Below are 10,645 nucleotides of genomic sequence, written 5' to 3'. Positions count from 1 at the left end.
GCAACAGTCAAAGAGATCACATCAATCAAACCAAAGCAAGCTGAAAACAATTGATTATTTGCAAAGTTAGATACGGTGTTTTCACATTTGTCCAGCAGGTGGCGCTCTGGGTGCATCGTATACAGTAACACACTCATTAATGTCCTGTTCTTATAATAGTACTGTGAGTTTTTGAGGGTTTAACTACATAGGGACGAATTCACACTAGTTTTACAATCACATATATATTTTGTAACGCAAAATCTCCTAAAATGTATTTCAGGCTTAAATGAAATATATTAAAATGCCTTTAGTATTCTCTACCAGAAAATCACAGTGGTTTAAAACATGGTGAAAGCTTTGTAGTGAGATTCAGGAAGAACAGTTTTATAAAAAATAACTAATATTTACGATAAGATTTGAGTATTTATTATCTATATATATTTGATTTTTATATATATATATACGATAATGATTGACATTGTGTTCATCACCTGAGTCATGTTCTAATCTAGAGTAAATAAAAGGATTATTTGTTCCATGTAATTGATCATCCTGTTATACAAAATGCATTTTTGAATGTATAGATATATATATACATGCATTTTTATTTATGGCTTGTAACATCAGACTGTGTGAAATGTTACAGCGTGTTTCCTTTTAAATGTACTGCAACTGTAATCACGATTTAAGTTTTGATTAGCTTGTATTGTTTTGAACAGTATCAAGCTCAGTTATTTATTAACTCTGACCCCTGTGACATATGCCTGGAAGGTATTCACACCCTGTCTGGACCAGTTTTAAAAAGCACTTCAGAGGTTTATTGATTAATAACCAAGGCGATGCTGGGACACAAAAGACTGATGGCACGTATACAAGGTAAGGCATGAGGCGCCCCTCAGGCGGCAGATATTTTTTCACATTCATCTGTCACGCCTGGATACCAAGATGTACAGTAACCTACAGCAACCTCGCCGTACAAACTTCTTAATGAGTCAGCCGTGTTCGTTGTTGTCAGCACTTGTCATGGGAGTGAAACCCGGGAGCACGGACCCTGCAATTTGAAGTGTTTCGAGATTAGGTGTGGCTCGTCTTAACAAATGATTTCCTATTCTAAGCCCTCCATAACACTGAACAAATACAACAGCGATTTGTCTCTCTCTCCCTCTCTTTGAAAGGAATTCAAAAGAGCTTTGAAGTTGCAATGATTCAGGTGCTTTTATCCATTCACACACCCCTACTTCCACTTGGCATCACCCATTCATCAAAGGCCTTCGGAAGTCAGCCCAGTGTGAGAAACACCAGTAAGACCAACCCATGGCTGGCTTGTGTTATGTGGGGGCGCATGTGTATTTCAATCTGCAGCTTATCTCCATGCTAACATCCTCGTATCACTCATCCTTCTCTTTTCTTCCCTCCATATTAACATAATTATGTCATCTATTATTTAGCAATAACTCATTGCTACTCTGTGTTCATAGTGGTTGCCTCATCTCCAGTGTTTCCATTCAGTAGTAGTTTGTTTTTAGTCAACGTGCGTGCAAGTTGAATCTCATCAGGAGTAAATACTTCAAACAATAACATTTACATCATCACTAAATCAACGAAAATAGTGAGTCACGAGGACCTTGTGTCACAAATATCCACACAAAAGGACTAAAATAAACCTTGATTTATTATGACAGTCAGACAGTGCACCCACTGCCCCTTACGTCCGCTGTCCATATTTGGTCAGAAGGGCCAAAGTGCCTCAAACCAGGTCCCCGCTGCCATGGCATGACATCACCTCAGTTGTTGTTGTTTTGTGTGGGTGAACTAGAGCGTGGCAGCCGAAGTTTCCAAGAGTCCAAACACCAATAAGCACAAAAGCTCTCCAATTAGCGGGGCAGTGTAAACGAGGCGAGTGGAATCCAAACGTCAGAAACGGGGCAGGGATCAGGTGGCCGTCACAAGGGGTAAACACGGAGGTAAACATTTGTTTGAGGGGAGGGATGAGTCAGATCAAGAGCTGGTGCCGATTCCAAGAAGCAAGGTCACTGTTTTTTCTGAGGCAACTTTGCAACACCCCCCAAAATTAGAAACGGATCAAAAGCTGCTCAGAATCGAACTCAAAAAAGTTAACCAGACAATTTAGTAAATGGGTTCTGCAGAATATTGTTGAAAATACACATAATACATCTATAAGCTGTTTATTATTATTAACTCTGAGTTTACAGGTGAGTCATATGGTCTGTGAATCTTCTCAGTGGCCTCAGCTGAACCTGCTGAACCCTCACGGTCTCTGCTGGAATAAAATTGGAATAATGCCATGTATACATTATATACATGATGGGTGGCTGCAGCTCAGAGGCATTTTCCTATGTGGAGGCTTCTATCGTCGGCGTGAACTTTGTGTGCCAGCAGTGGCACGCATGCACTGTGTGAGGGGTGAAAACGCTGGCTGTCACTTTCTCACATTGTGCTGGGCTCACGGGTCGTGTTTGGGCACCTCGTGAAAACCTCTCGCCGCTCAGAAGGCTCTTGTGGGAGGTCTCAGAAAAATGTTTTGATAAACCTTAGACACGCTACCGTGTGAAAACGAGGTGTTGCCTGCTAGAGGCTATGCAAACCCTGCCAGATGCGGTACTGTTGAAACACAAACACATGTATATCCTCAGAGAAATATGTTAGAGTATCACAGCTCATCTGCTTTTGACTCTGGATTAATTAGAAGTCAAGAGCCTCCTTTGCAGGCAATATGTCAGAAATTATTGGGGCTTATTTATGTGAAACCATTAAGTAATCGCCTTAAGACATGTTCAGAGTTGCAATTGAAAGGTATAAAGCTGGCATGGTGTGTGTGATCCAATATTAGCCAATCGAACAGTCAAGATGATTATAACCCTGTTTGACATGGATCTAGAAAAATGGAACAGTTACAAAACATTTCTGTTTACATCCACAGTAACGTTCACATGGTGTTTGCACTGCTCCGACAAAACACTTTTAAAGTCCATGAAACTGAGCCTTTCTGAAACACTTAGGAGAACTGGCTTCATCAAACAATAGATATGTGGGCTATGCATCTTCATTATATTCATGATCAAGCATTACATGCAAAGGTTATAAATGATGAGTGTTCTGACAGAGAAGGCGCTGCTACCTATAGGGACTGTTTTTCATTTGACAAAAAAATAAAAACAAAGAGCAAATCCTTAAATAGTTACTGTCTGACCTTTCAAGAGATTAAACACTTAATTTAAAAAAAAATTGGAAAAGGAATTCGGCAGAGTTCACACACAACATAACATAAGAATTAGTAAGAGACAATTATGAGCCTCTGTTCCCTGTAGCGTTGGTTGTGTTTGTGTGGTAATCTGTTTTGGGCCGTTTCTACAGAAATTAATTTGATTCATGAATTGTGGTTTAGTGCCGCAAGTCTTCACTTTAAAATCTGAACCTTTTATGTTGTGGTTTTGGAAAAGGCCTGCAGCCAACTGGGGTCACTGGGAGGTGAGGTCTATTCCACCAGATGAACAGTTGAGGTTACTCAACGTGTGACAGCCTGCTCCAGCAGGAGAGAGGAGGGAAGTCCTCTGCGATGGTATGAAGCCCTGCATGAGGGAATGTTTGCAGTTTGGGGGTTTGTGTTTGGATCCCTACATCTGGACCCGGATGCTGGTGGTGCTGGTGAAATGTAGAGGGTGGGGCCTCTGTCATCTGAGACCCTCTAAAGACATAGATGGTGACACAGTGGTGTTGACTGAGGTGGAGGTCAATTTTTCCACACTCCATGTGGGGATCACAGATTAAGCAAGACATTAAAAGCGTCTATAAACTAAATTAGCTTTATTGCAATGTTATGTGCAAGACAGGCAAAAAGAAAATCCACCTACCTGCACCTTTATCGCTGCTTGTAGGCTGGTAGTAATTCCCATAGCAGTGGTTGTGTTTGTGTGGTAATGTTTTTGGCCGTTTCTACACAATTAAATTTATGACATATCAAATAATGGATTAGGGTTACAAGTCTTAATTTGGTTGTGGTTCAGGCATGCCTGCAGCTCACTGGGGTCAAAGGGGAGATTAGGGTAATTAGGTGGTAGAAACTACTTCCTTTTAGTCTAAATTATAGACTGAGTGCTTTTACACCTGTTTAGGCCCATAGACAAAAGTGTGGTTAAAGGGATCTCAAACGGATTAGCACGTTACATCTTGTATAAAACAAAATTGTGGCATTGTAGTTTTATAGCGTGTAGAGTGTATACCAAGGCCCAACAGTTCCCTTATGAAACTACATCTCAATACACTAGATCCAGATATGTATTCTCATCATAAATATCAGTCCCCTCAACATGCCTGCTTTTTTTTAAATCAAGATCCATGAATTAGAAAAAAAGGCCCCAACTCGGGATGTTAATGGAAGAAGTAAAATTATCCTATAGATCCGCCCTGTGATCTGGATCTGCACCACAATGTGATGGGTTCTTTCTTTGCCATCTTGTTTCATCAGCAGATCTTCGAGTAAATTAATACAATGCAACACTTATCTATTTTGTACAATTTTATTATTTTTCTATCGTGGACAACATGTATATTAGGCTATGATTCATCATATTCCAGTACACAGTGTTAAATAGTAACCCACCCTTGTAACAACTATATTGACCATAGTGCAGTATTAAAGGAATTGTTGCTGAGTCACATCACAGTGAGGAAACCCGTGTTTTCATTTCCGTCTATTGAACTCTTCTCTCTGATGATGTTTAAATGGCAGAGGCTCAATAGTGGGGTTTTTCCACATTGGCTGAGGAAGCTGGAGTTGGTTATGTTGGACCTAACAGCTGGAAGATGTGTTTACACCAACTTGTTTCCAGATGTTTCGGCCTCTTCACTCCTACGAGGCTCTGTTCTATTAACCTCTTTAACTGACTTCTTAAAACTTTGGCAAATAACCTTAAGTATACATATGTTTAAATATTCTATAACACGAGGACATTGTCACTTTGTACGAATTCTGCATTTGTTTATACCTTGTGTACAGATCAAATCAAACCCTACAAATAAAGTCCATGGAACACTTTTTACAGGTACATACAGCAGGCAACGTTTCCTAACATAACAAAATAAAACATCTCTGTTATAGTTACAGCTGGTTTGGTTTTTGTTTTGGTGCTGATGAGGGGGATTTCTGATATACTGTGTTTCTTTTAGAAATAAATTCTGTATCTCCTCACCTTATCCTCACCCTGATTTGAGAGCCCCATCATAAACTGGATGGAAAATGTCTCCTTTACAGGACAGCCCTAAAACACCAGTGAGCCATAGACTGTGTAGGAAGATGGACGATGTGTCTCCACTTCTCCAAGAAACCAAAATATCCCAAGTATGAATTCTGCCATCTTGCACATTTGGAGCAGTGTCGTCCATTTTTATATAAAGTCTATTGAGCTAGTAGAGATTATAACCTGTCTGACACAGCTCTCTATCCCAGACAGTTTCCTTTCCTCCTCCTCTGCAGCCAGAACCCGATGTTTATTCAACATCGTTTTCCTCTTCCTCTTCGGCACCAGGCATCTCTTTCTCTGGCAACAGGCCATAGCTGTTGAGGAAAGCCTCCACATCGGTGGCGAAGAACTCCTCGCTTAGGTGCTGCATGCAGGCCAGGAAGTTCCCCAGTAGTTCTCCCGCCTTGTAAACCAGAAGGGTAGGCAAAACCTCGTCTGAGAACCGCTCGCCAGCACCGGACGAAACAGCATCGATCCTGCAGAACTTCACAGTGGGGTACTCGGTGGCCAGGCAGTCGAGGCAGCTGTTGAGCTCCTCACAACCTTTGACCCCGGCCTTGTAGATGTGGACAACCACCACCGTAGTGTGATGCTCCTTCTCTATGACCTCTAGGAAGGCCTCGCCACTGTCCAGGTCATGCACACCTTCAAACTTGGGCCCAAAGCTGAGCTTATCGTGCATCTCCTGCATGCACCTCCGTCTGTATTTCTTGAGACAGCCTTCGTCCTCCTCCTTTAGCAGCTCGTACTCTTGGACACTCATCTGGAAACATCAAAATAGAATTAGACTTGTCACTACAAATGTTGGTGGAGAAGCTCATCAGCAGACTTCTTTCTTGCACATTGGTTTCACAAAACACACTATCCTCAGATCAGAATCAAGTATTTGTTCCCCTTCAGAGTAAAAGTCTATTTTTGTGTGGGCTCTACCTTGCGGGCATTTGATCTGGGGTCGTCGCTTGCCGTGTGAGCAGATGACATCTGTCTGAGCAGTTCCTTCTTTGCAGGTGGCAAGTTGTCCTGGTCCATACTCTCCAGCTTAAACCTCCTCCAGTCATTGATGACTCCTTTTGGACCTATAGAAAAAAGATAAAAAGCAAATTGCACAATTCATTGAAAGGCATTTAAAAGATTAAAACTTTCATCTGTTTTTATTTGCATAAGTTCCTCATCATTTTACTCCTATTATTCTTCTAATATTCAAAACTAAATTAGCAATTTGTAAATCTGTAAAAGCTTGATATACGGTTATTTTTATTGGTTTTATTGTTAGTTGATATCTCAAATGATTAAGTAAGCCAGTAAAGACTAATGGAGACATGTCGGGCGTAGTTTAAGGCATGTTCTCAAACTTTACTCTTAAGAAAACAACTGGTCTGAGGTATATGTGACTTCCAACTCAGCGACCTGTTGTGGGGATTAAAGCGTAATCTCAACCTTCTAAGAAGTTCACTAACTGCACCAGTGTTGCGTCAGAGAAAGAAGATTAAAGCATCAGTCAAACAGATCAGGTCTGTACTCGGCTCAGTTTAGGTTCTTCAGATATCTGTTCAGAGCGGTTTGCTCCGTGAACAGCGCTTTTGTCCTCGTAAACATATCTTTTCAAAAAACATTTTGACTCAAGGTACAAATCCCTCCTGAATAACTGATAAACAGATCTGAGCAACAAGCACAGATGACAGTAACCAGGTTGTGTTGCTATGAGATATTTCAAAACAGCAGCCTCTTCTCACCTGTGTGGGTCACGTTCGCATCCGATTCACTCATCCTGTCGCTCATGTTTTCTGGTTAGCTTCCTGTAAGACAAAGGTTAGAATAAGAAAAAGGAATTGGACATGATTTGCATAAGGAGTTCTAAATTAAGTAACAATAACGCCATCGAGGTCCTAGAAGCTTTGTTGTTCTCCGACAGACAATGGCGTATGTGCAGATTCTGGTCTTTGCACTGTGACTTAGCTGCTGGACACCAAGTGAGTCCCATGATATTTAATTAAATTAATGCAGTCTAAGAGGATTAGTGCACTGCAAGAGATCTGTTTAAGTTTGCTGTGAACCCTCAGTTACTGTTTACTGGTCAATTTTAAAGCCAAATCATACGTAAGACAGTGAATAATAATATGAATATGGATAGTTTGATTAAAATAATATATTTACTGTGTACAGTGTAAAAAATGCATGGAAAAACTAGTGTAAAAGGTGAATGGGTGTTTATTTTATTTATGTGAGTGTCTCCGGTCACTGGCCCAGCAGCTAGTGTGACGTACACCCAGCCAGTATCTCATTGGATTAAATTGCCCTGTTTGAATTAGTGTCGACTTCCCTCTTGCGTGCAGTCACGATGCTGATCTGGTCTGATGATCTGTGTGACCTCCACAACCCCCAAATCCACAAGTACTGTGCTCAGTCTTATACTACGAGCAAATGAAGGACAAATGTCTCTGTTATTTCCTATGCCCGTGAGTGAACAGCTGACTTTCAGTTAGACACAGACCCATGACTAAATTCAGCACAGACAGAAAGAATTCCTTGTTCGTGTTTTCTTCGCAGGAGCCGTTGCTTTAAAAACAAAAAAGCAACCAAACCGGCAAAACGTTTTTTATTGGATCCTTTATGTTAATACACAGTGTAAATGTTAAATGATACACATGGGAAATCCAAATGGCCCCCAGAATCAGATTTGAATATATGTAAAAAAAGGTACATAGACCAACTTATCGTCTGTTACATCAATCCAAAACTAATCATCTTATTTTTCTATAAAACATTCGTTCACAATTATGAAATGACTTTACGAGAATGCGTTTGAGAATGAGTGAAACGAATAAAGTTCCTCTTACCTCCCACAGTCCCAGTGAAGTCGTCCCTTCGTGTGAGTAGCTAACCGTGCTCTGGTCGACACTGGGTTATCTGTTGCTGGATGGTGTGTGTTTTAGTGTGCATGCGTGTGTCTGTTCCAGCCAATGAGCTTGTGTCCAATGGAGATTTCAAAAAGGACCCTATAGACCAAACAGAAATAGAGCACAGATCCTAAGAGGATTTCACCTCAGGAATTAGAAGCCTCCACTCTCGATAAAGGCCGAGCTACACCCATTGACGAGAGAGAGAGGAAGATAAAGACAGGGAGAGAGAGAGATGGAGGGGAGAGAGAGGGAAAGCGAGAACAGATCACCTCTTTTTCTCAAAGCCGGGAAAAGATGTTTTTCTTTTACCAGAAATGCAATTCATCAATTGATTGGCTCCTCAATAAGAGCCTTGTCTATTCAAAAGCAGAGCATACAGACCCGAAGTTCTAAATTAAAAAAAGTTGTTCCAGGCACGACAATGAACACATGACTGATGAGCCTTTTAAAGCACAAACCACTACAGCAGCTGCGGGTGAAAAATGATGCTTTATCATGTGACTCTTGATTATCTTCGTACCGTGACCTCCTCTCTCATCTTAAACTGTGATTGTCCTTGTAAAGAATAAATTAGGTTGAGATATTTATTATACTTGCAAAGATGTACGAATGTTTTTTAAATGCCTTTATCACAGTATCAAAGTATTATTTCTGATGTATTCAATGAAATTTAAGCAGTAATGTAATGTACCGAATGTGATGATATGCAATTTGCTGGAAGGATGAAGTGTGGTTTAAGAAAGAACCAATACAATTTTTATAAATCTGTATAAGGGAAATCCAGGGATTTAAATAAAACCTTCTTTAACATTATGAGATTTTTCTAAATTGTCATCGTTATCTTCCTCACAGAATAATTTGTGGATCTTGATGAAACAAATTTGGGATGTTTAGAAAACACGATATTTGTGAGTATTTGTAATTTGGTTCATATCCTGATAAAAATCCAGATCTAGTGAATTTAAATGTGGTTTTATAAGTGGACTTTTAAGTTATGTGCTCTAATTGTCAACAACCAGAGGGATGCACAGAGTGGTAACACAGTTTTATATTCCACTGTGACAGTGGGAATAAATGAACAAAATGTTTTCAGAAACAGAACATATCAGTTGGGATCTTTCCTTAATCCACAGTGTGAAGAGAAACACCACAGTCACTCTTCATTCCTCACCTGCACCTCATTGTAAGCTGCTCTTAAGTAAGCTGTTCCCGTGTGCGCAATCACTGCAGTGCCAAGGGGAAGAGCAAGTGTTCCCCACACAATGTTGTCTCGACTTCTGTCCTGCGTCCTGCCTTTATTGGCTTACGGGATTAACAGACTTTTTTATTCAGGCACAGGGCTTGCATCCAATTTATCAGGTGAGGTTTCGTTACTCCCAATCCCTCAGATTACCTCAAATGGAATTCAGCAGTTTATTTAGAAACTTCTGTGCTATAATTATCCGTCAACTTCGGCTTAGGGTCCAGTATTAGCTGTGCCATACATCTCACTGTTGATCTATTTTTAACAAAAGAGGCAGAGCCAATATAGGCAGATCCGTTAAATGACTCTATATATTGTACATATATGAAAAGAAATGTTAACCGGTCACTGGTGGAGTATAAACACATGGACAAGTATTCACACAGACAAGCACACATAGAGAAAGACAACAATAAATCATGTAAGTTCCCCAGTAGAGAGACTGGTGATCCTGGAGGACAATGACTGGATTCACATGATCGCATGTCCACACAACAAACTGATGTGTTCTTGGCTTGCTATAGGTCAAAAGCCACATATGTGCAGGCCCACGTCAACAAATGACATTCTGTCCAAGGAGAAACACGAGCAAAGAGGGAAATAGATGAACACTTGCATGGGAGAGGGTCATAGTGTGTTTGGGTGCACGGGGCTGTGTACATGTGGTTGGATCATTAAATCACCTCTCTTGGCCGGCTGACAGGGAGACACCAGGTCGGCCCTCTGACGTCTTTTTTTAAACACTAGAGGTCAGCCTTCCACCTTCATGATCCGGGTTCTGACAGACTGTGACTTAAGTAACTATGATGCATTGGGGGAAGAAACTTATTTAAATTTGTACACGTGGAACAGACAAAGTGGTGCTGGTGAGGATGGATGCTGAGGTGAACCATGTTTTCATGTTCAGGGTTGGTTGTGGTACACGCTTGTGCCGTAGCCCCAGATGAATCACCTGTACAGTTGGCAAACCCCTTGGAAACGTTTAAGCTCTTTGTGGGTCAGAGTTGTGGGTCCTGTGTGTTGCCAGGAGAAACAATGAAAAAGACACAGTGGAGCTGCAGAACCCCATCTTTATTTTCTTTCACACAAAGTTGGTTTTCCAGTAAAAAAAAAAAAAACGTCTGAACATTCCCAGAAATGTTCCTGTTTAATCTTGGATAAAATAAGCTAGTTGTCAGAGATTAAAAAAACAACCATTGCATTGCTCATCGCGACCTGGAACACATGCAGCAGTAAGCTAAAGGTGAAGAGGATGTCAT

General features: G+C 40.8%; 1 protein-coding gene across 2 annotated transcripts; it reads right to left on the bottom strand.

Annotated features, from left to right (window-relative positions):
- Positions 1-4,501: 4,501 nt before the first annotated feature.
- On the bottom strand, positions 4,502-8,218 carry pdcb (phosducin b). 2 transcript variants are annotated; one of them, XM_062395209.1, is made up of 4 exons: positions 8,081-8,218; positions 6,977-7,039; positions 6,174-6,319; positions 4,502-6,006 (listed from the first exon to the last, which is right to left on the bottom strand). In XM_062395209.1, exons 2-4 carry the CDS (start codon positions 7,020-7,022, stop codon positions 5,491-5,493), a joined length of 708 nt encoding a protein of 235 aa, XP_062251193.1. In that variant the 5' UTR covers positions 7,023-7,039; positions 8,081-8,218; the 3' UTR covers positions 4,502-5,490. The 2 variants fall into 2 exon arrangements, with proteins under 2 accessions (XP_062251193.1, XP_062251194.1); XM_062395210.1 differs by lacking the exon at positions 8,081-8,218 and adding an exon at positions 7,134-7,333.
- Between the last annotated feature and the right edge of the window lie 2,427 nt (positions 8,219-10,645).

The sequence above is a fragment of the Platichthys flesus genome, chromosome 9, assembly GCF_949316205.1.
Source record: "Platichthys flesus chromosome 9, fPlaFle2.1, whole genome shotgun sequence".
Lineage (NCBI taxonomy): Eukaryota > Metazoa > Chordata > Actinopteri > Pleuronectiformes > Pleuronectidae > Platichthys > Platichthys flesus.
This window is presented reverse-complemented; position numbering and strand designations above follow the sequence as displayed.

Excerpts from the sequence above, each read along its gene's own strand:
- pdcb (XM_062395209.1), bottom strand. The coding sequence starts at position 7,022 with ATGAGCGACAGGATGAGTGAATCGGATGCGAACGTGACCCACACAG. Across the intron at positions 6,320-6,976 it reads TGCGAACGTGACCCACACAG|GTCCAAAAGGAGTCATCAAT; the intron begins GTGAGAAGAGGC and ends TTTTTTCTATAG. Across the intron at positions 6,007-6,173 it reads CCAGATCAAATGCCCGCAAG|ATGAGTGTCCAAGAGTACGA; the intron begins GTAGAGCCCACA and ends TGATGTTTCCAG.